At 40.9% G+C, this 27,992-nt stretch overlaps 1 protein-coding gene across 1 annotated transcript in view; it reads right to left on the bottom strand.

Moving 5' to 3' along the window:
• gucy1a2 (guanylate cyclase 1, soluble, alpha 2) overlaps positions 1-25,023 on the bottom strand; it is a 104,858-nt gene extending 79,835 nt beyond the window's left edge. The window contains exon 1 of the mRNA XM_061919258.1: positions 24,111-25,023. Within this exon, the coding sequence (XP_061775242.1) occupies positions 24,111-24,449 (339 nt within the window). The 5' untranslated portion in view covers positions 24,450-25,023. The remainder of the gene's footprint in view (positions 1-24,110) is intronic.
• Positions 25,024-27,992: the final 2,969 nt, after the last annotated feature.

Here is a 27,992-nt window from a genome sequence, read left to right as displayed (position 1 = left end):
ATATTCATACACCAAACATTCACTCATATTCATACACCAAACATTCATTCATATTCATACACCAAACATTCATTCATATTCATACACCAAACATTCACTCATATTCATACACCAAACATTCACTCATATTCATACACCAAACATTCACTCATATTCATACACCAAACATTCACTCATATTCATACACCAAACATTCATTCATATTCATACACCAAACATTCACTCATATTCATACACCAAACATTCATTCATATTCATACACCAAACATTCACTCATATTCATACACCAAACATTCACTCATATTCATACACCAAACATTCACTCATATTCATACACCAAACATTCACTCATATTCATACACCAAACATTCACTCATATTCATACACCAAACATTCATTCATATTCATACACCAAACATTCACTCATGTTCATACACCAAACATTCACTCATATTCATACACCAAACATTCACTCATATTCATACACCAAACATTCACTCATATTCATACACCAAACATTCACTCATATTCATACACCAAACATTCACTCATATTCATACACCAAATATCCACTCATATTTATACACCAAACGTTCATTCATATTCATACACCAAATGTTCATTCATATTCATAAACCAAACATTCACTCATATTCATACACCAAATGTTCATTCATATTCATAAACCAAACATTCACTCATATTCATACACCAAACATTCACTCATATTCATACACCAAACATTCACTCATATTCATACACCAAACATTCACTCATATTCATACACCAAACATTCACTCATATTCATACACCAAACATTCACTCATATTCATACACCAAACATTCATTGATATTCATACACCAAACATTCATTCATATTCATACACCAAACATTCACTCATATTCATACACCAAACGTTCACTCATATTCATACACCAAACATTCACTCATATTCATACACCTAACGTTCATTCATATTCATACACCAAACATTCACTCATATTCATACATCAAACATTCACTCATATTCATACACCAAACATTCACTCATATTCATACACCAAACATTCACTCATATTCATACACCAAACATTCATTGATATTCATACACCAAACATTCATTCATATTCATACACCAAACATTCACTCATATTCATACACCAAACGTTCACTCATATTCATACACCAAACATTCACTCATATTCATACACCTAACGTTCATTCATATTCATACACCAAACATTCATACATATTCATACATCAAACATTCACTCATATTCATACACCAAACATTCACTCATATTCATACACCAAACATTCACTCATATTCATACACCAAACATTCATTCATATTCATACACCAAACATTCACTCATATTCATACACCAAACATTCACTCATATTCATACACCAAACATTCACTCATATTCATACACCAAACGTTCACTCATATTCATACACCAAACATTCATTGATATTCATACACCAAACATTCATTCATATTCATACACCAAACATTCACTCATATTCATACACCAAACATTCATTGATATTCATACACCAAACATTCATTCATATTCATACACCAAACATTCACTCATATTCATACACCAAACGTTCACTCATATTCATACACCAAACATTCACTCATATTCATACACCTAACGTTCATTCATATTCATACACCAAACATTCACTCATATTCATACATCAAACATTCACTCATATTCATACACCAAACATTCACTCATATTCATACACCAAACATTCACTCATATTCATACACCAAACATTCATTGATATTCATACACCAAACATTCATTCATATTCATACACCAAACATTCACTCATATTCATACACCAAACGTTCACTCATATTCATACACCAAACATTCACTCATATTCATACACCTAACGTTCATTCATATTCATACACCAAACATTCATACATATTCATACATCAAACATTCACTCATATTCATACACCTAACATTCACTCATATTCATACACAAAACATTCACTCATATTCATACACCAAACATTCATTCATATTCATACACCAAACATTCACTCATATTCATACACCAAACATTCATTCATATTCATACACCAAACATTCACTCATATTCATACACCAAACATTCACTCATATTCATACACCAAACATTCACTCATATTCATACACCAAACATTCACTCATATTCATACACCAAACATTCACTCATATTCATACACCAAACATTCACTCATATTCATACACCAAACATTCATTCATATTTATACACCAAACATTCACTCATATTCATACACCAAACATTCACTCATATTTATACACCAAACATTCATTCATATTCATACACCAAACATTCACTCATATTCATACACCTAACGTTCATTCATATTCATACACCTAACATTCACTCATATTCATACACCTAACATTCACTCATATTCATACACCTAACATTCACTCATATTCATACACCTAACATTCACTCATATTCATACACCTAACATTCACTCATATTCATACACCAAACATTCACTCATATTCATACACCAAACATTCACTCATATTCATACACCAAACATTCACTCATATTCATACACCAAACATTCACTCATATTCATACACCTAACATTCATTCATATTCATACACCAAACATTCATTCATATTCATACACCAAACATTCACTCATATTCATACACCAAACATTCACTCATATTCATACACCAAACATTCACTCATATTCATACACCAAACATTCACTCATATTCATACACCAAACATTCACTTACATTCATGCACCAAACATTCACTTACATTCATACACCAAACATTCATTCATATTTATACACCAAACATTCACTCATATTCATACACCAAACATTCACTCATATTCATACACCAAACATTCACTCATATTCATACACCAAACATTCACTCATATTCATACATCAAACATTCACTCATATTCATACACCAAACATTCACTCATATTCATACACCAAACATTCACTCATATTCATACACCAAACATTCATTGATATTCATACACCAAACATTCATTCATATTCATACACCAAACATTCACTCATATTCATACACCTAACGTTCATTCATATTCATACACCAAACATTCATACATATTCATACATCAAACATTCACTCATATTCATACACCTAACATTCACTCATATTCATACACAAAACATTCACTCATATTCATACACCAAACATTCATTCATATTCATACACCAAACATTCACTCATATTCATACACCAAACATTCATTCATATTCATACACCAAACATTCACTCATATTCATACACCAAACATTCACTCATATTCATACACCAAACATTCACTCATATTCATACACCAAACATTCACTCATATTCATACACCAAACATTCACTCATATTCATACACCAAACATTCACTCATATTCATACACCAAACATTCACTCATATTCATACACCAAACATTCATTCATATTTATACACCAAATATTCACTCATATTCATACACCAAACATTCACTCATATTTATACACCAAACATTCATTCATATTCATACACCAAACATTCACTCATATTCATACACCTAACGTTCATTCATATTCATACACCTAACATTCACTCATATTCATACACCTAACATTCACTCATATTCATACACCTAACATTCACTCATATTCATACACCAAACATTCACTCATATTCATACACCAAACATTCACTCATATTCATACACCAAACATTCACTCATATTCATACACCAAACATTCACTCATATTCATACACCTAACATTCATTCATATTCATACACCAAACATTCATTCATATTCATACACCAAACATTCACTCATATTCATACACCAAACATTCACTCATATTCATACACCAAACATTCACTCATATTCATACACCAAACATTCACTTACATTCATGCACCAAACATTCACTTACATTCATACACCAAACATTCATTCATATTTATACACCAAACATTCACTCATATTCATACACCAAACATTCATTCATATTCATACACCAAACATTCATTCATATTTATACACCAAACATTCATTCATATTCATACACCAAACATTCATTCATATTTATACACCAAACATTCACTCATATTCATACACCAAACATTCACTCATATTCATACACCAAACATTCACTCATATTCATACACCAAACACTCACTCATATTCATACACCAAACACTCACTCATATTCATACACCAAATATTCACTCATATTTATACACCAAACGTTCATTCATATTCATACACCAAACATTCACTCATATTCATACACCAAACATTCACTCATATTCATACACCAAACATTCACTCATATTCATACACCAAACATTCACTCATATTTATACACCAAACATTCACTCATATTCATACACCAAACATTCATTCATATTCATACACCAAACATTCACTCATATTCATACACCAAACATTCACTCATATTCATACACCAAACATTCACTCATATTCATACACCAAACGTTCACTCATATTCATACACCAAACATTCATTGATATTCATACACCAAACATTCATTCATATTCATACACCAAACATTCACTCATATTCATACACCAAACATTCATTGATATTCATACACCAAACATTCATTCATATTCATACACCAAACATTCACTCATATTCATACACCAAACGTTCACTCATATTCATACACCAAACATTCACTCATATTCATACACCTAACGTTCATTCATATTCATACACCAAACATTCACTCATATTCATACATCAAACATTCACTCATATTCATACACCAAACATTCACTCATATTCATACACCAAACATTCACTCATATTCATACACCAAACATTCATTGATATTCATACACCAAACATTCATTCATATTCATACACCAAACATTCACTCATATTCATACACCAAACGTTCACTCATATTCATACACCAAACATTCACTCATATTCATACACCTAACGTTCATTCATATTCATACACCAAACATTCATACATATTCATACATCAAACATTCACTCATATTCATACACCTAACATTCACTCATATTCATACACAAAACATTCACTCATATTCATACACCAAACATTCATTCATATTCATACACCAAACATTCACTCATATTCATACACCAAACATTCATTCATATTCATACACCAAACATTCACTCATATTCATACACCAAACATTCACTCATATTCATACACCAAACATTCACTCATATTCATACACCAAACATTCACTCATATTCATACACCAAACATTCACTCATATTCATACACCAAACATTCATTCATATTTATACACCAAACATTCACTCATATTCATACACCAAACATTCACTCATATTTATACACCAAACATTCATTCATATTCATACACCAAACATTCACTCATATTCATACACCTAACGTTCATTCATATTCATACACCTAACATTCACTCATATTCATACACCTAACATTCACTCATATTCATACACCTAACATTCACTCATATTCATACACCTAACATTCACTCATATTCATACACCTAACATTCACTCATATTCATACACCAAACATTCACTCATATTCATACACCAAACATTCACTCATATTCATACACCAAACATTCACTCATATTCATACACCAAACATTCACTCATATTCATACACCTAACATTCATTCATATTCATACACCAAACATTCATTCATATTCATACACCAAACATTCACTCATATTCATACACCAAACATTCACTCATATTCATACACCAAACATTCACTCATATTCATACACCAAACATTCACTCATATTCATACACCAAACATTCACTTACATTCATGCACCAAACATTCACTTACATTCATACACCAAACATTCATTCATATTTATACACCAAACATTCACTCATATTCATACACCAAACATTCACTCATATTCATACACCAAACATTCACTCATATTCATACACCAAACATTCACTCATATTCATACATCAAACATTCACTCATATTCATACACCAAACATTCACTCATATTCATACACCAAACATTCACTCATATTCATACACCAAACATTCATTGATATTCATACACCAAACATTCATTCATATTCATACACCAAACATTCACTCATATTCATACACCTAACGTTCATTCATATTCATACACCAAACATTCATACATATTCATACATCAAACATTCACTCATATTCATACACCTAACATTCACTCATATTCATACACAAAACATTCACTCATATTCATACACCAAACATTCATTCATATTCATACACCAAACATTCACTCATATTCATACACCAAACATTCATTCATATTCATACACCAAACATTCACTCATATTCATACACCAAACATTCACTCATATTCATACACCAAACATTCACTCATATTCATACACCAAACATTCACTCATATTCATACACCAAACATTCACTCATATTCATACACCAAACATTCACTCATATTCATACACCAAACATTCACTCATATTCATACACCAAACATTCATTCATATTTATACACCAAATATTCACTCATATTCATACACCAAACATTCACTCATATTTATACACCAAACATTCATTCATATTCATACACCAAACATTCACTCATATTCATACACCTAACGTTCATTCATATTCATACACCTAACATTCACTCATATTCATACACCTAACATTCACTCATATTCATACACCTAACATTCACTCATATTCATACACCTAACATTCACTCATATTCATACACCTAACATTCACTCATATTCATACACCAAACATTCACTCATATTCATACACCAAACATTCACTCATATTCATACACCAAACATTCACTCATATTCATACACCAAACATTCACTCATATTCATACACCTAACATTCATTCATATTCATACACCAAACATTCATTCATATTCATACACCAAACATTCACTCATATTCATACACCAAACATTCACTCATATTCATACACCAAACATTCACTCATATTCATACACCAAACATTCACTTACATTCATGCACCAAACATTCACTTACATTCATACACCAAACATTCATTCATATTTATACACCAAACATTCACTCATATTCATACACCAAACATTCATTCATATTCATACACCAAACATTCATTCATATTTATACACCAAACATTCATTCATATTCATACACCAAACATTCATTCATATTTATACACCAAACATTCACTCATATTCATACACCAAACATTCACTCATATTCATACACCAAACATTCACTCATATTCATACACCAAACACTCACTCATATTCATACACCAAACACTCACTCATATTCATACACCAAATATTCACTCATATTTATACACCAAACGTTCATTCATATTCATACACCAAACATTCACTCATATTCATACACCAAACATTCACTCATATTCATACACCAAACATTCACTCATATTCATACACCAAACATTCACTCATATTTATACACCAAACATTCATTCATATTTATACACCAAATATTCACTCATATTCATACACCAAACATTCACTCATATATTTACAGATCCTCCCCAAAACGCCATCACTTGTAATTTATCATATTTCCTGACTTTTCATCCTTATCTGTGCATAATTTCTGGAGCAAAACTCTGCCTAAAAGATTAAGTATAGAAAAACATTTTTACATTATAGAAAAAGTTGTTTTGACAACAATAACATCAAAACATTAAACAAATAAAATGTGTTGGTGGATAATATTTTTTGTAACATTACATGTTTTTAAAGCCGATTATTCAAATTTTTGCACACTTTAATTGCTTTTGTGCGTTTCACAAGTTTTTATCGTCAACTTCTTTTTCCCACAATGCTTCTCTTTTTTATGGTTTTGTGACTTCGTTTTTTCCGTTTAGTTAATTTTTTTATGGTTTTAAACGACAAGTTTACCCGGAAGCAGTTTTACTAGACCTGGACATGCAGGCGAAACGCCGCAGAATAAAATCAGGAAATAAATCTGCCGACATCACCACCCGTAGGTCTTTTAAAAATAAATGTAACAGAAACAACTTCATAAATTATACTTTATTACTTTTTTAAACTTGATTAACAGCGTTTTTTACCTGCGAGCCCAAGTCTTTTAGAACTGCTGTGATGTAATGTAACAGGCCCCCATGTCAAAGCACTGCCATTAATTAAAAACAGTAAAAAAAAACAAAGCTAAAAATAAAAACCTGTGAAAACACACTAATATCGTAAAAGTGTACAAACATGATTATTAGCATCGAAATCCAGACACGATGGAAACAAATATCCAGCAAAAATATTGTACCTATACAACTTTTTATGCAACGTCAGTTTGTTTTTCCGATACCAAATCTTCCTGGTAGTGTTTTGACTCCACAACAAACTTAACTGCCGCCTGGTGGAGGTAATAATTCCGACCTGACGGCAATTAACTGACCACGGTTAGGCCTGGGACCAATTAACAACAACAAATGAAGGTCTAGCGTACGCCTATAAACACATAGTACCAGACCATGGATTGATTAACGTGGACCCCGACCTAAACCAGTTGAAAAACGTATTCAGGTGTTAGCATTTAGTGGTCAATTGTAGGAAATATGTACTGTACTGTGCAATCTACTGGGCTTTTTAGGCATTCTCTACCGCTGCAAGTCATTCCGGGGCAGTATTGTTTTGAAACCTTAGTCCACAGCTGGGCTACATCCGCCCGGTAAGAAGTGCTGGACTCCTCTGCCTCGCACAAATACGCCAAACTGTCTGAAAATAGGGCCGCAAAAGGCTGAAAATGGGGCCCCAAACAAGGAGAGGGACTCATTTTTAATTCATGACCCTGAAAATAGGGCCCCAAAAGCCTGAAAATGGGGCCCCAAACAAGGAGAGGGACTCATTTTTAATTCCTGACCCAGGTTGGGATCCACGACAAGTCAGGCTTCTTAAAGGGACAGGCACCAAGACACTTGGGCAAATTGACAGCTATTTTTGCTGACTTCCAGGTAGGAGAGGGACTAATTTTGAATTCCCGACCCAGGTGGAGATCCACGGCAGGTCGGGCTTCCTCTGCGTCACCGAAATACGCCAAACTGTCTGAAAATAGGGCCCAAAAAAGGTCTCACATTCCCTGGCAACACTTGATGGACTCCTCGGTGTCACCGAAATACGCCAAAATGTCTGAAAATTGGGCCCCAAAAGCCTGAAAATGGCGCCCCAAAAGAGGAGAGGGACTCATTTTGAATTCCTGACCCAGGTGGAGATCCACCGCAGGTCGGGCTTCTTAAAGGGACAGGCACCTAGACAGCTTTTTTTGGTGACTTCCAGCTAGGAGGGGGACTAATTTTGAATTCCTGACCTAGGTGGAGATCCACGGCAGGTCGGGCTTCCTCGGCGTCACCGAAATACGCCAAACTGTCTGAAAATAGGGACCCAAAAGCCCGAAAATAGGGCCCTAAACCAGGAGAGGAACTAATTTTGAATTCCCGACCCAGGTGGAGATCCACGGCAGGTCGGGCTTCCTCTGCGTCACCGAAATACGCCAAACTGTCTGAAAATAGGGCCCAAAAAAGGTCTCACATTCCCTGGCAACACTTGATGGACTCCTCGGTGTCACCGAAATACGCCAAAATGTCTGAAAATTGGGCCCCAAAAGCCTGAAAATGGCGCCCCAAAAGAGGAGAGGGACTCATTTTGAATTCCCGACCCAGGTGGAGATCCACGGCAGGTCGGGCTTCCTCGGCGTCACCGAAATACGCCAAACTGTCTGAAAATAGGGCCCCAAAAGGCCTCACATTCCCTGGCAAAACCTGATGGACTCCTCGGTGTCACCGAAATGCGCCAAAATGTCTGAAAATTGGGCCCCAAAAGCCTGAAAATGGCGCCCCAAACAAGGAGAGGGACTCATTTTGAATTCCTGACCCAGGTGGAGATCCATGGCAGGTCGGGCTTCTTAAAGGGACAGGCACCTAGACACTTAGGCAAATTTACAGCTTTTTTTGCTGACTTCCAGCTAGGAGAGGGACTAATTTTGAATTCCTGACCCACGTGGGGATCCACGGCAGGTTGGGCTTCCTCGGCGTCCCCAAAATACACCAAACTGTCTAAAAATAGGGCCCCAAAAGCCCGAAAATAGGGCCCCATGAATTGATTAACGTGGACCCCGACTTAAACAAGTTGAAAAACTTATTGGGGTGTTACCATTTAGTGGTCAATTGTACGCAATATGTACTGTACTGTGCAATCTACTAATAAAAGTATCAATCAAAGTATCAATCAATCAAGTGGAGATCCACGGCAGGTCGGGCTTCTTAAAGGGACAGGCACCTAGGCAGCTTTTTTTGGTGACTTCCAGCTAGGAGGGGGACTAATTTTGAATTCCTGACCTAGGTGGAGATCCACGGCAGGTCGGGCTTCCTCGGCGTCCCCGAAATACGCCAAACTGTCTAAAAATAGGGCCCCAAAAGCCCGAAAATAGGGCCCTAAACAAGGAAAGGAACTAATTTTGAATTCCTGACCCAGGTGGAGATCCACAGCATGTCGGGCTTCCTCGGCGTCACCGAAATACGCCAAACTGTCTAAAAATAGGGCCCCAAAAGCCCGAAAATAGGGCCCTAAACAAGGAAAGGAACTAATTTTGAATTCCTGACCCAGGTGGAGATCCACAGCATGTCGGGCTTCCTCGGCGTCACCGAAATACGCCAAACTGTCTGAAAATAGGGCCCCGAAAGGCCTCACATTCCCTGGCAACAGCTGATGGACTCCTCAGTGTCACCGAAATACGCCAAAATGTCTGAAAATTGGGCCCCAAAAGCCTGAAAATGGCGCCCCAAATAAGGAGAGGGACTCATTTTGAATTCCTGACCCAGGTGGAGATCAACGGCAACTCGGGCTTCTTAAAGTGACAGGCACCTAGACACTTAGGCAAATAGACAGCTTTTTTTGCTGACTTCCAGCTAGGAGAGGGACTAATTTTGAATTCCCGACCCATGTGGAGATCCACGGCAGGTCGAGCTTCCTCGGCGTCACCGAAATACGCCAAACTGTCTGGAAATAGGGACCCAAAAAGCCTCACTTTCCCTGGCAACACCTGATGGACACCTCGATGTCACCGATATACGCCAAAGTGTCTGAAAATTGGGCCCCAAAAGCTTGAAAATGGGGCCCCAAACAAGGAGAGGAACTAATTTTGAATTCCTGGCAAAGGTGGAAATCCACGGCAGGTCGGGCTTCTTAAAGGGACAGGCACCTAGACACTTAGGCAAATTTACAGCTTTTTTGCTGTCTTCCAGCTTGGAGGGGGACTAATTTTGAATACCTGATCCAGGTGGTGATCCATGGCAGGTCGGGGTTCCTCGGCGTCACCGAAATACCCCAAACTGTCTGAAAATAGGGCCCCAAAAGGCCTCACATTCCCTGGCAACACCTGATGGGACTGTTCGATGTCACCGAAATATGCCAAAATGTCTGAAAATTGGGACCCAAAAGCCTGAAAATGGGGCCCCAAACAAGGAAAGGGACTAATTTTGAATTCCTGACCCAGGTGGAGATCCACGGCAGGTCGAGCTTCTTAAAGGGACAGGCACCAAGACAGCTTTTTTTGCTGACTTCCAGCTAGGAGGGGGACTAATTTTGAATTCCTGACCCAGGTGGAGATCCACGGCAGGTCGGGCTTCCTCGGCGTCCCCGAAATACGCCAAACTGTCTAAAAATAGGGACCCAAAAGCCCGAAAATAGGGCCCTAAACAAGGAAAGGGACTAATTTTGAATTCCCGAGCCAGGTGGAGATCCACAGCAGGTCGGGCTTCCACAGCGTCACCGAAATACGCCAAACTGTCTGAAAATAGGGCCCTAAAAGGCCTCACATTCCCTGGCAACAGCTGATGGACTCCTCAGTGTCACCGAAATACGCCAAAATGTCTGAAAATTGGGCCCCAAAAGCCTGAAAATGGCGCCCCAAACAAGGAGAGGGACTCATTTTGAATTCCTGGCGCAGGTGGAGATCCAAGGCAGGTCAGGCTTCTTAAAGGGACAGGCACCTAGACACTTGGGCAAGTTTACAGCTTTTTTTGCTGACTTCCAGCTAGGAGAGGGACTAATTTTGAATACCTGACCCAGGTGGAGATCCACAGCAGGTCGGGCTTCTTAAAGGGACAGGCACCTAGACAGCTTTTTTTGCTGACTTCCAGCTAGGAGGGGGACTAATTTTGAATTCCTGACCCAGGTGGAGATCCACGGCAGGTCGGGCTTACTCTGCGTCACCGAAATACTCCAAACCGTCTAAAAATAGGGACCCAAAAGCCCGAAAATAGGGCCCTAGACAAGGAGAGAGACTAATTTTGAATTCCCGACCCAGGTGGAGATCCACGGCAGGTCGGGCTTCCTCAGCGTCACCGAAATACGCCAAACTGTCTGAAAATAGGGCCCTAAAAGCCTGAAAATGGGGCCCCGAACAAGGAGAGGGACTATTTTTTAATTCCTGACCCAGGTGGAGATCCACGGCATGTCGGGCTTCTTAAAGGGACAGGCACCTAGACACTTGGGCAAATTGACAGCTTTTTTTGCTGATTCCAGCTAGGAGGGGGACTAATTTTGAATTCCTGACCCAGGTGGAGATCAACGGCAAGTCGGGCTTCTTAAAGGGACAGGCACTTAGAAACTTAGGCAAATTGACAGCTTTTTTTGCTGACTTCCAGCTAGGAGAGGGACTAATTTTGAATTCCCGACCCAGGTGGAGATCCACGGCCGGTCGGGCTTCCTCTGTGTCACCGATATACGCCAAACTGTCCACAGCAGGTCGGGCTTCTTAAAGGGACAGGCACCTAGACAGCTTTTTTTGCTGACTTCCAGCTAGGAGGGGGACTAATTTTGAATTCCTGACCCAGGTGGAGATCCACGGCAGGTCGGGCTTACTCTGCGTCACCGAAATACTCCAAACCGTCTAAAAATAGGGACCCAAAAGCCCGAAAATAGGGCCCTAGACAAGGAGAGAGACTAATTTTGAATTCCCGACCCAGGTGGAGATCCACGGCAGGTCGGGCTTCTTAAAGGGACAGGCACCAAGACAGCTTTTTTTGCTGACTTCCAGCTAGGAGGGGGACTAATTTTGAATTCCTGACCCAGGTGGAGATCCACGGCAGGTCGGGCTTCCTCGGCGTCCCCGAAATACGCCAAACTGTCTAAAAATAGGGACCCAAAAGCCCGAAAATAGGGCCCTAAACAAGGAAAGGGACTAATTTTGAATTCCCGAGCCAGGTGGAGATCCACAGCAGGTCGGGCTTCCACAGCGTCACCGAAATACGCCAAACTGTCTGAAAATAGGGCCCTAAAAGGCCTCACATTCCCTGGCAACAGCTGATGGACTCCTCAGTGTCACCGAAATACGCCAAAATGTCTGAAAATTGGGCCCCAAAAGCCTGAAAATGGCGCCCCAAACAAGGAGAGGGACTCATTTTGAATTCCTGGCGCAGGTGGAGATCCAAGGCAGGTCAGGCTTCTTAAAGGGACAGGCACCTAGACACTTGGGCAAGTTTACAGCTTTTTTTGCTGACTTCCAGCTAGGAGAGGGACTAATTTTGAATACCTGACCCAGGTGGAGATCCACAGCAGGTCGGGCTTCTTAAAGGGACAGGCACCTAGACAGCTTTTTTTGCTGACTTCCAGCTAGGAGGGGGACTAATTTTGAATTCCTGACCCAGGTGGAGATCCACGGCAGGTCGGGCTTACTCTGCGTCACCGAAATACTCCAAACCGTCTAAAAATAGGGACCCAAAAGCCCGAAAATAGGGCCCTAGACAAGGAGAGAGACTAATTTTGAATTCCCGACCCAGGTGGAGATCCACGGCAGGTCGGGCTTCCTCAGCGTCACCGAAATACGCCAAACTGTCTGAAAATAGGGCCCTAAAAGCCTGAAAATGGGGCCCCGAACAAGGAGAGGGACTATTTTTTAATTCCTGACCCAGGTGGAGATCCACGGCATGTCGGGCTTCTTAAAGGGACAGGCACCTAGACACTTGGGCAAATTGACAGCTTTTTTTGCTGATTCCAGCTAGGAGGGGGACTAATTTTGAATTCCTGACCCAGGTGGAGATCAACGGCAAGTCGGGCTTCTTAAAGGGACAGGCACTTAGAAACTTAGGCAAATTGACAGCTTTTTTTGCTGACTTCCAGCTAGGAGAGGGACTAATTTTGAATTCCCGACCCAGGTGGAGATCCACGGCCGGTCGGGCTTCCTCTGTGTCACCGATATACGCCAAACTGTCCACAGCAGGTCGGGCTTCTTAAAGGGACAGGCACCTAGACAGCTTTTTTTGCTGACTTCCAGCTAGGAGGGGGACTAATTTTGAATTCCTGACCCAGGTGGAGATCCACGGCAGGTCGGGCTTACTCTGCGTCACCGAAATACTCCAAACCGTCTAAAAATAGGGACCCAAAAGCCCGAAAATAGGGCCCTAGACAAGGAGAGAGACTAATTTTGAATTCCCGACCCAGGTGGAGATCCACGGCAGGTCGGGCTTCCTCAGCGTCACCGAAATACGCCAAACTGTCTGAAAATAGGGCCCTAAAAGGCCTCACATTCCCTGGCAACGCCTGATGGAATCCTCGGTGTCACCGAAATACGCCAAAATGTCTGAAAATAGGGCCCCAAAAGCTTGAAAATGGGGCCCCAAACAAGGAGAGGGACTCATTTTTAATTCCTGACCCAGGTGGAGATCCACGGCAGGTCAGGCTTCTTAAAGTGACAGGCACCTAGACACTTGGGCAAATTTACAGCTTTTTTGGTGACTTCCAGCTAGGAGAGGGACTAATTTTGAATTCCTGACCCAGGTGGAGATCCACGGCAGGTCGGGCCAAACTGTCTGAAAATAGGGGCACAAAAAGCCTCACTTTACCTGGCAACACCTCATGGACACCTCGACGTCATCGATATACGCCAAAGTGTCTGAAAATAGGGCCCCAAAAAACTAAAAATACGGCCCCAAACAAGGAGAGGGACTAATTTTGAATTCCTGACCAAGGTGGAGATCAACGGCAAGTCGGGCTTCCTCTGCGTCACCGAAATACGCCAAACTGTCTGAAAATTGGGCCCCAAAAGCCTGAAAATGGCACCCCAAACAAGGAGAGGGACTAATTTTGAATTCCTGACCCAGGTGGAGATCCACCGCAGGTCGGGCTTCTTAAAGGGACAGGCACCTAGACACTTGTGCAAATTTATAGCTTTTTTGCTGTCTTCCAGCTTGGAGGGGGACTAATTTTGAATTCCTGACCCAGGTGGAGATCCACGGCAGGTCGGGCTTCCTCGGCGTCCCCGAAATACGCCAAACTGTCTAAAAATAGGGACCCAAAAGCCCGAAAATAGGGCCCTAGACAAGGAGAGGGACTAATTTTGAATTCCCGACCCAGGTGGAGATCCACAGCAGGTCGGGCTTCCTCAGCGTCACCGAAATACGCCAAACTGTCTGAAAATAGGGCCCCAAAAGGCCTCACATTCCCTGGCAACACCTGATGGGACTGTTCGGTGTCACCGAAATATGCCAAAATGTCTGAAAATTGGGACCCAAAAGGCCTCACATTCCCTGGCAGCGCCTGATGGACTCCTCGGTGTCACCGAAATACGCCAAAATGTCTGAAAATTGGGCCCCAAAAGCCTGAAAATGGCGCCCCAAATAAGGAGAGGGACTCATTTTGAATTCGTGACCCAGGTGGAGATCCACGGCAGGTCGGCCTTCCTCGGCGTCACCGAAATACGCCAAACTGTCTGGAAATAGGGCCCCTAAGGACATCACTTGGCCAGGTTTTTAGGTTTCACTTGCGGGAATTAAATTCTTGTCCCCAATCAATACCAATCAATCGACATCTGAATATTTGCAAATACTGCTTTGTTGTTGGGTAAACATTGCCTAGGTTATTAAATGTGATGCCTCGTTTACCTAAAATAAATTTTTTTTTTGTATTTTAACTTATCTGGATGAATGTGGCCCTGCAATGAGGTGGCGACTTGTCCCGGGTGGACCCCGTCTACCGCTCAAATGCAGCTGAAATAGGCTCCAGCGACCCCAAAAGGGACAAGCGGTGGAAAAATGGATGGATCGATAGATGAACGTATAGAACCAGGGTGTCCCGCGGGCTGAGTGGGGGCCCATGGATTGATTAACGTGGACCCCGACTTAAACATGTTGAAAAACTCATTCAGTGTGTTACCATTTAGTGTTCAATTGTACGGAATATGTACTGTACTGTGCAATCTACTAATAAAAGTTTCAATCAATCAATCAAACCGCCAGCCTCTTCAATTTAGCCCACGAGACGTCATGAGTTCTTTCAAAAATAATGTTGAATACCGGGCGGTCTCTGAATCCCATCTTGTGAACAATGTGAGTAGTGAATTATATTTATATAGTGCTTTTTTCCTCAAGTGACTCAAAGCGCTTTACATAGTGAAACCCAATATCTAAGTTATAATTAAACCAGTGTGGGTGGCACTGGGAGCAGGTGGGTAAGGTGTCTTGCCCAAGGACACAACGGCATTGACTAGGAAGGCGGAAGCGGGGATCGAACCTGCAACCCTCAAGTTGCTGGCACGGCCGCTCTACCAACCGAGCTATACCGTATAGCTATAGTAAATCAGATCAATGAGCCTTGAAAGTACTTTGAAATACTGTCACAGTATTTACTGATATCAGACAACCTTCCCTAGTCATGGTGCAAAAAAATAAAACATGTCAGTCAACACACATGGTCACACAAAACACTGAACATTTTGGATATCATGAAAAACGTCCAAACACCGTAAACAAATAATCGAAATTACACGCATTACAGTGCATGATGGGAAAAGCGTAAAACACTCACTTATTCATTTTTGCCGCATTTAGCTGTTTGATATTTCTGATTGATTACAAAAGCAGTCAAACTGTCACATACTCATAATATCCAATTGTATGAATTAATTATCCATTATATTAATACAATTTGTAAACACACACAGGCCACATTTTTAAACTTAACGCGGCCCCCGAGTCAAAAAGCTTTATCGGAGAAAGAAAACGTTGTTTATCACCAACCGTAAATCTGCCGGCTGTGGCGGTGAGACACGTTTTATGAGGCATTAAAAGTGACAGCGGCAAGAAAACAGAGCGCCGCAGCCAAGCGGAGACTAGGGAGCGTAATAAATCATCTTCCGGAGTTGGCGAACGTTAGCATTATGTGCTCATTTCTGTCTGGCCACATGTCTTCAAACTGTGACGGCGGCCTCGTGAGGACTGAGCACGCGTGACCGGGACTCAAACTAGCAGTGTACGTCGCTTTGGAGCGCTCGAAACCTCAAATCATCAAACAGTACGACGGCTGCAGAAGTACGTTATTTCGCTCATCTAGGAATATATCGGATAAAACCGACTTTATGGCTTCAAAGTATATTTTAGGGGAGAAAGTTGAAATAAACAAAGATTTTTCTACAAAAACTAGTGAAGTTGTCCCGTTGTGTAAAAGGTAAATAAAAACAGAATGCAATGATTTGTAAATCCTTTTTCAACGTATATTCAATTGAATAGACTGCAAAGACAAGATACTTAACGTTCAAACTGGTAAACTTTGCTATTGTTTTTACGAATATTAGCTCATTTGGAATTTGATGCCTGCAACATAAATAAAATAAATAAATGGGTTGTACTTGTATAGCGCTTTTCTACCTTCAAGGTACTCAAAGCGCTTTGACACTACTTCCACATTTACCCATTCACACACACATTCACACACTGATGGGGGGAGCTGCCATGCAAGGCGCCAACCAGCACCCATCAGGAGCAAGGGTGAAGTGTCTTGCTCAGGACACAACGGACGTGACGAGGTTGGTACTAGGTGGGAATTGAACCAGGGACGCTCGGGTTGCGCACGGCCACTCTCCCACTGCGCCACACATGTTTCAAAAAAGCTGGCACGGGTGGCAAAAAAGACTGAGAAAGTTGAGGAATGCTCATCAGTCGATGTCAGTCAATGTTCATTTATATAGCCCTAAATCACTAGTGTCTCAAAGGGCTGCACAAACCACAAGACAAATCACTACGACGTCCTCGGTAGAGCCCACATAAGGGCAAGGAAAACTCGCACCCAAAGCGGATCCAACACAGTAAATAAATAAATAAATGGGTTGTACTTGTATAGCGCTTTTCTACCTTCAAGGTACTCAAAGCGCTTTGACACTACTTCCACATTCACACACACATTCACACACTGATGGAGGGAGCTGCCATGCAAGGCGCCAACCAGCACCCATCAGGAGCAAGGGTGAAGTGTCTTGCTCAGGACACAACAGACGTGACGAGGTTGGTACTAGGTGGGAATTGAACCAGTGACCCTCGGGTTGCGCACGGCCACTCTCCCCACTGCGCCACGCCGTCCCCGTTATTTCGCTCATCTAGGAATATATCGGATAAAACCGACTTTATGGCTTCAAAGTATATTTTAGGGGAGAAAGTTGAAATAAAGATTTTTCTACCAAACCCAAAACTAGAGAAGTTGTCACGTTGTGTAAAAGGTAAATAAAAACAGAATACAGTGATTTGTAAAACCTTTTTTCAACTTATATTCAATTGAATAGACTGCAAAGACAAGATACTTAACGTTCGAACTGGTAAACTTTGCTATTGTTTTTACAAATATTAGCTCATTTGGAATTTGATGCCTGCAACATGTTTCACAAAAGCTGGCACGGGTGGCAAAAAAGACTGAGAAAGTTGAGGTATGCTCATCAAACACTTATTTGGAACATCCCATGGCTGAACGGGTTAATTTGGAACAAGTGGGTGCCATGATTGGGTATAAAAGCAGCTTCCACAAGCAAGGACGGGGCGAGGGTCACCACTTAGTCAACAAATGCGTGAGCAAATTGTCGAACAGTTTAAGAACATCATTTCTCAACAAACTATTGCAAGGAATTTAGGGATTTCAACATCTACGTTCCGTAATATCATCAAAAGATTCAGAGAATCTGGAGAAATCACTGCACGGAACATCGACTGCCCATGACATTGGTTCCCTCAGGCGGTACTGCATCAAAACCCGACATCAGTGTGTAAAGGATATCACCGCATGGGCTCAGGAACCCTTCAGAAAACCACTCTCAGTCACTACAGTTTGTCGCTACATCTGTAAGGGCAAGTTAAAACTCTACTATGCAATGCCAAATCCATTTATCAACAACACCCAGAAACGCTGCTGGATTCGTGGGCCCGGGCTCATTTGAGATGGACTGATGCAAAGTGGAAAAGTGTTCTGTGGTCTGACGAGTCCACATTTCAAATTGTTTTTGGAAACTGTGGACGTCGTGTCCTCCGGAACAAAGACGAAAAGAACCATTCGGATGATGGCGTGGTTTAATAGTAAAAGAGTGCAGGTACTAGACTGGCCTGCCTGTAGTCCAGACCTGCCTCCCATTGAAAATTTCTCGTGCAATATGAAGCCTAAAATACCACAACGGAGTCTGTAGACTGTTGAACAACTTAAGCTGTACGTCAAGCAAGAACCGAGGAAACTAATTGTTGAAGCTTTGAAAGTGAAATTCTTTCCCATTCTTGTTTTATGTAGAGCTTCAGTCCTTCAACAGTCCGGGGTCTCAGCTGTCCTATTTTACGCTTCATAATGGACCACACATTTTCCATGGGAAACAGGTCTGGACTGTAGGCGGGCCAAGAAAGTACACGCACTCTTTTTTTTTACGAAGCCACGCTGTTGTAACACCTGCTAAATGTGGCTTGGAATTGTCTTGCTGAAATAAGCAGGGGCGTCCATGAAAAAGATGGCGCTTAAATGGCAGAATATGTTGTTCCAAAACCTGTATGTACCTTTCAGCATTAATGGTGCCTTCACAGATGTGTAAGTTACCCATGCCTTGGGCACTAATGCACCCCCATACCATCACACATGCTGGCTTTTCAACTTTGCGTCGATACCAGTCTGGATGATTCGCTTCCCCTTTGGTCCGGACGACACGGTGTCAAATATTTTCAAAAACAATTTGAAATGTGGACTCGTCAGACCACAGAAGACTTTTCCACCTTGCATCAGTCCATCTTAGTTGATCTCGGCGTTTCTGGATGTTGTTGATAAATGGCTTTCGCTTTGCATAGTAGAGCTTTAACTTGCACTTGCAGATGTAGCGACAAACTGTATTTAGTGACAGTGGTTTTCTGAAGTGTTCCTGAGCCCATGTGGTGATATCCTTTAGAGATCGATGTCGGTTTTTGATACAGTGCCGTCTGAGGGATGGAAGGTCACGGTCATTCAATGTTGGTTTCCGGCCATGCCGCTTACGTGGAGTGATTTCTCCAGATTCTCTGAACCTTTCGATGATATTACGGAGCGTAGATGTTGAAATCCCTAAATTTCTTACAATTGCACTTTGAGAAAGGTTGTTCTTAAACTGTTTGACTATTTGCTCACGCAGTTGTGGACAAAGGGGTGTACCTCGCCCCATCCTTTCTTGTGAAACATTTTTTGGGAAGCTGTTTTTATACCCAATCATGGCACCCACCTGTTCCCAATTAGCCTGCACACCTGTGGGATGTTCCAAATAAGTGTTTGATGAGCATTCCTCAACTTTACCAGTATTTATTGCCACCTTTCCCGACTTCTTTGTCACGTGTTGCTGGCATCAAATTCTAAAGTTAATGATTATTTGCAAAAAAAAAAATGTTTATGAGTTTGAACATCAAATATGTTGTCTTTGTAGCATATTCAACTGAATATGGCTTGAAAATGATTTACAAATCATTGTATTCTGTTTATATTTACATCTAACACTATTTCCCAACTCATATGGAAACGGGGTTTGTGAAACAGTATTTTTAGAGGGACGTTAAAAACGAGCTGCGGGGGCCGCACTTTGGATACCTTCATGCTGAAGTCACTCGCAGGATTCTCACAGGAATGAGACCAAATACAACCTTACCCGTATGAAGGAAGGCAAGACTGTTTGATAAATATCTATTTTGCCAACTATTTTACCAACGATTTTATCATATTTTATCTACTATTCTACCAATTAATCCACCAACTTCTTTTCAACATATTTTACCTATTTTACCAACAATTTTACCATAGTTTATCTACTATTTTTGCACCTGGGGATAGGTTGATTGGCAACACTAAATTGGCCCTAGTGTGTGAATGTGAGTGTGAATGTTGTCTGTCTATCTGTGTTGGCCCTGCGATGAGGTGGCGACTTGTCCAGGGTGTACCCCGCCTTCCGCCCGATTGTAGCTGATATAGGCTCAAGCGCCCCCTGCAACCTTGAAGGGAATAAGCGGTAGGAAATGGATGGATGGGTGGATTTTACCTATTATTTCACCAATTTTTTTACCATATTTTACCTACTATTTTATTAACTATTTTACCTAGTATTTTACCATATTTTACGGGCTCTCGATTTGACCATACTTATAATTCAAGTAACTGGAATCTTATATGTTTCAATACTTCATACCATTTTGATTCATTATTATTTTTTGAGTGATGACACTTTTAAAGAAAACACATAGCAGCTTTGTGTTTTAAGCGTCACTATTTATTTACTTTTACCAACGATTTTACCATATTTTATCGACTATTCAACCAATTATTTCGCCAACTTTTTTTCAACATATTTTACCAACGATTTTACCATATTTTATCTACTATTCTACCAATTATTCCACCAACTTTTTTTTAACATATTTTACCTACTATTTTACCAACCATTTTACCTACTATTTTACCAACCATTTTACCTATTTTACCAACAATTTTACCATAGTTTATCTACTATTTTTGCACCTGGGGATAGGTTGATTGGCAACACTAAATTGGCCCTAGTGTGTGAATGTGAGTGTGAATGTTGTCTGTCTATCTGTGTTGGCCCTGCGATGAGGTGGCGACTTGTCCAGGGTGTACCCCGCCCTCCGCCCGATTGTAGCTGAGATAGGCTCCAGCGCCCCCTGCAACCTTGAAGGGAATAAGCGGTAGGAAGTGGATGGATGGGTGCATTTTACCTATTATTTCACCAATTTTTTTACCATATTTTACCAACTATTTTACCATATTTTACGGGCTCTCGATTTGACCATACTTATAATTCAAGTAACTGGAATCTTATATGTTTCAATATTTCATACCATTTTGATTCATTATTATTTTTTGAGCGATGACACTTTTAAAGGAAACACATAGCAGATTTGTGTTTTAAGCGTCACTATTTATTTAATTTTTAAACTGATCTCAACTGTGTACACTGCTGCTGGAATTTTAATTTTCCTGAACGAACTCTCCTGAAGGAATCAATAAAGTACTATCTATCTATCTATCTATCGCAACTTTTTCTCATTACATCTTTCATCGCACTTTTTATACATGTTTGTTTTATAAAACAGTATTTTTAGAGGGACTTTAAAAACCGCACTTTGGAGACCTTTATGCTGAAGTCACTCGCAGGATTCTCACAGGAATGAGACAAAATACAACCTTACCCGTATGAAGGAAGGCAAGACTGTTTGATAAATATCTCCGCCATGCCTTCCAGGGTTTGATTTCCCAAACAAACACAAAAACGGAACTAAAAAAAGTGTTTTTTGCATAATCGGGCCCTTTAAAGAAAGAATAGCAGTTGTTTGTTTAGCCGGACACGTCCGCGGTGGATTTACATCAGACTTCGGCCACCGTTTGAACTTCGGGAACAGCTGATCTAAGGATTCATACGCGGTCACGTGACTTTTACCAACGATTTTACCATATTTTATCTACTATTCTACCAATTATTTCACCAACTTTTTTAAACATATTTTACCAACTATTTTACCAACGATTTTACCATATTTTATCTACTATTCAACCAATTATTTCACCATTTTTTAACATATTTTACCTAATATTTTACCAACTATTTTACCATATTTTATCTACTATTCTACCAATTCTTTCACCAATCTTTTTTAACATATTTTACCTAATATTTCCAACTATTTTACCAACGATTTTACCATATTTTATCTACTATTCTACCAATTATTTCACCAATCTTTTTTAACATATTTGACCTAATATTTTACCAATGATTTTACCATATTTTATGTACTATTCTACCAATTATTTCACAGACTTTTTTTTACCATTCCTTACCTACTATTTTACCTATTATTTTACCAACAATTTTACCATATTTTATCTACTATTTTTGCACCTGGGGATAGGTTGATTGGCAACACTAAATTGGCCCTAGTGAGTGAATGTGAGTGTGAATGTTGTCTGTCTATCTGTGTTGGCCCTGCGATGAGGTGGCGACTTGTCCAGGGTGTACCCCGCCTTCCGCCCGATTGTAGCTGAGATAGGCTCCAGCGCCCCCCTGCAACCTTGAAGGGAATAAGCGGTAGAAAGTGGATGGATGGGTGGATTTTACCTATTATTTCACCAATTTTTTTACCATATTTTACCTACTATTTTACCAACTATTTTACGGGCTCTCGATTTGACCATACTGGAATTTTAATTTTCCTGAACGAACTCTCTTGAAGGAATCAATAAAGTACTATCTATCTATCTATATATCGCAACTTTTTTTCATTACATCTTTCATCGCACTTTTTATAAATGTTTGTTTTATAAAACAGTATTTTTAGAGGGACTTTAAAAACCGCACTTTGGAGACCTTTATGCTGAAGTCACTCGCAGGATTCTCACAGGAATGAGACCAAATACAAGTATGAAGGAAGGCAAGACTGTTTGATAAATATCTCCGCCATGCCTTCCAGGTTTGATTTCCCAAACAAACACAAAAACGGAACTAAAAAAGGTGGGTTTTGCATAATCGGGCCCTTTAAAGAAAGAACAGCAGTTGTTTGTTTAGCCGGACACGTCCGCGGTGGATTTACATCAGACTTCGGCCACCGTTTGAACTTCGGGAACAGCTGATCTAAGGATTCATACGCGGTCACGTGACTTGACAGCTTCTTAATAGCTCCTCGGCAAACATGTATAAATGTGCGGCGTGTGCAAGTATGGCGGAAAAGAGGAAAAGGGCGGCCTACCGTGGGGGAGGTCAGCCGCTTCAAGCTCTCTCCGAGCGAGTCCAGGTTCACCCGCCTCCGCCTGGTCGCCCTCTTGTGGGGCACGCCGGCCGCGGGCTTGGCGTCGCCCGCCGGACACGCCAGCCTGTCGGCGGCGGGGCTGCGGCCGTTCCAGAGCAGCGGTCTGTGGGCGGAGGAGGCGGCGGCGGAGGAGGAGGAAGAGAAGGGGCATCCGCGGAGCTCCTCGGCCGGCTCCAGCAGCAGCAGCCCGCCGTCCCCGCCGGGACTCTCCAGTCCGCAGTCGGAGCCCACCGAGCTGCTGAAGGACTCCGAGGAGATCTTGCGCGACGACGACGACATGGCGGCGAGGGAAGAGGACGGTGACGATGTCGCATCGGCGGCGAACCGGGACTCATCAGACGGTGCGCGTGCACACAATTATCAGGCGTGCGCGCGCTCAGGTGAGTCGGACCGTGTTTCGGGCGGGAGGAGGGCCAAAAGGGGGCTTTGGACCGGCGACTAACGTCACGCGGGCATTTACGTAAGGAGGTCAGGGTGTCGCTTTCGTACAAGAAAAACAAAATGTCCCGGCGTTTTCCACCATTAATACTCCAAAGAGACGCCAAATACCCAGGTAGCATTTCATGCTAGCTAGCTTCAACACGGTGGAGTCGATACTATTTTTGTTTTAATTTAAAAAATAAATGTCACCATCCAGATAAAATGTTGATAAAATACATCAAATGTCAACAAAAAGGAGTAAATTTTAAAGAAGAAAAAAATAAATCCCCAGCATATAGTGCGCGTGCTTCCCGCGCTCCGGTTCCGCTGCGACAACCTTGTCGCGTCCGCGTCCTTAATGCGCGCCGCTTAGATGTTCCGCTCCGTCCGTCCTCGCGGGGAATGCGGCTGATAGGAGGCGAGATGGAAGAGAGAGAACCGGCGGAGGGGGGTTGGGGGGGCGTTGGTGGTGGTGGTGGTGGTGGTGGGGAGCGGCGCGTCGGTGATGCGCTCGCCGCGCGCTGCGCTTCCGCCGCCGCCAATCAGAGCGCGGACGCGGTGGAATTCTGTCACGCGGATGTTTTGGCGTTTCACCAGAACGCGTGTCGAGTAAATAGCGTGGCGACATTTACACGCGTTTTATATATACGTACATATATACATATATATGCCGTATTTCCTTGAATTGCCGCTTTGGCGCTCAATTAATTTAAAACCTATTCTCACTCCTGCACTTACCAAAGGCATGCGGTAAAAGTAAGCATGCGCTAATTATTTTAAAACCTCTTCTCACTCCGGCACTTACCAAAGGCATACAGTAAATATTTGAGTGTAATGTAAGCTTGGACCTTAAATCCTACTGAATAGCTCTTGATCTTCTTCCCTTTATGCGATTTAAAATTACCGGTATTGAAAAAAAAAAAAATATATATATATATATGAATAAATGAAGTTGTGCAGCACAAAAGAAATACATGCACGTCAGCTCCTGACCCATTTTTTCACGCCGCATGTTTCGTTTGTACTGTTAGGGTTTTTAAGTCATGCTAAAATACAAACCCCGTTTCCATATGAGTTGGGAAATGGTGTTAAATGTAAATATAAACAGAATACAATGATTTGTAAATCATTTTCAACCCATATTCAGTTGAATATCCTACAAAGACAACATATTTGATGTTCAAACTCATAAACATTATATTTTTTGCAAATAATCATTAACTTTGGAATTTGATGCCAGCAACACGTGACAAAGAAGTTGGGAAAGGTGGCAAAAAATACTGATAAAGTTGAGGAATGCTCATCAAACACTTATTTGGAACATCCCACAGGTGTGCAGGCTAATTGGGAACAGGTGGGTGCCATGATTGGGTATAAAAACAGCTTCCCCAAAAAATGTTTCACAAGAAAGGATGGGGCGAGGTACACCCCTTTGTCCACAACTGCGTGAGCAAATAGTCAAACAGTTTAAGAACAACGTTTCTCAAAGTGCGATTGTAAGAAATTTAGGGATTTCAACCTCTACGCTCCATAATTTCAACAAAAGGTTCAGAGAATCTGGAGAAATCACTCCACGTAAGCCTGAAACCAACATTGAATGACCGTGACCTTCCATCCCTCAGACGGCACTGTATCAAAAACCGACATCGATCTCTAAAGGATATCACCACATGGGCTCAGGAACACTTCAGAAAACCACTGTCACTAAATACAGTTTGTCGCTACATCTGTAAGTGCAAGTTAAAGCTCTACTATGCAAAGCGAAAGCCATTTATCAACAACATCCAGGAACGCCGCCGGCTTCTCTGGGCCCGAGATCATCTAAGATGGACTGATGCAAAGTGGAAAAGTGTTCTGTGGTCGGACGAGTCCACATTTCAAATTGTTTTTGGAAATATTCGACATTGTGTCATCCGGACCAAAGGGGAAGCGAACCTACCAGACTGGTATCGACGCAAAGTTGAAAAGCCAGTATGGGGGTGCATTAGTGCCCAAGACATGGGTAACTTACACATCTGTGAAGGCACCATTAATGCTGAAAGGTACATACAGCTTTTGGAACAACATATGCTGCCGTCTTTTTCATGGACGCCCCTGCTTATTTCAGCAAGACAATGCCAAGCCACATTCAGCACGTGTTACAACAGCGTGGCTTCGCAAAAAAAAAGAGTGCGGGTACTTTATTGTATTTTCTAAAGATTAACATTTTATTAAAAAAAAAAAAGTACAAGTTTCTTTTGAATCCTACAAATGTTATGATTTGAAATCTATTTTCTGCTGCCAGAGCACGTGTGCAATCAGATCCGTCGCCATGACAACTGGGCAGACTCCATCTGCTGATGAAGCTGAGGGAATACGGCTAAAGGGGGGAAGGAAGTCGTTTTTATTAGCCGCACCTCGGCTTTCGTTTTGGATCCGTGCATCACACGCAATCTGTTTCAGTCACGGGAAGAATGTCAACACAAATGACATTTTTTTTCTGTGGCGTTCCAACTGTCCTGTAAGGCAGAGGGAAGGGCAAAGTGCCAAGGAGCATCTAGCCCTGGAAAAACAAGCACACTCTCCACCACCACGAGAAGAGCGCTTAGCAGAAAGCAAGTGATTGTACGTCCAGATAGTAATATATATATATATATATATATATATATATATGTGTGTGTGTGTGTCCGTGAAAGACTGGGAAGGAATTTTCCGCCATAAAAACACAAATCCAGATGACAATATTTGTGTTTGAACAACACTATTTATATATAATGTACGTTTCACTCTCATTGTCCATTCACACTTTGCCTTTGCAGAGCAGACAGCTTCTCCAAGATGTTGTCCAGAAATCATGGTAAATTGTGCTAGTCCAACTCAAGTCAACAAACAGCAGGTGCGTGTCCATGAAAGACAGGAAAGTAGTTTGGAGCTTCTTTGCTGCCATGGAAACACAAATCCAGGTGAGAATATTTGTGTTTGAACAACACTATTTATATATAATGTATGTTTCGCTGTCATTGTCCATTCACACTTTGCCTTTGCAGAGCAGACAGCTTCTCCAAGATGTTGTCCAGAAATCACAAACATCCACTTGGCAAATTGTGCTAGTCCAACTCAAGTCAACAAACAGCACGTGCGTGTCCATAAAAGACAAAGTAGGAATTTGGAGCTTGTTTGCTGCCATGGAAACACAAATCCAGGTGAAAATATTTGTGTTTAAACAACACTATTTATATATAATGTATGTTTCGCTCTCATTGTCCATTCACACTTTGCCTCGCAGAGCAGACAGCTTCTCCAAGATGTTGTCCAGAAATCACAAAAATCCACCCGGTCAAATCGTGCGCATGTTTTTTTTTTCCGTTTTTTTTTTGTCAATAAGTAGACAGCGAGCGTAGGAATCCCGCCGACGTAGCCAGC

The sequence above is a fragment of the Nerophis ophidion genome, linkage group LG13 (genome assembly GCF_033978795.1).
Source record: "Nerophis ophidion isolate RoL-2023_Sa linkage group LG13, RoL_Noph_v1.0, whole genome shotgun sequence".
Classification (NCBI taxonomy): Eukaryota; Metazoa; Chordata; class Actinopteri; order Syngnathiformes; family Syngnathidae; genus Nerophis; species Nerophis ophidion.
Note: the sequence above shows the minus strand (reverse complement) of the source record. Positions and strands in the feature narration are given on the sequence as shown.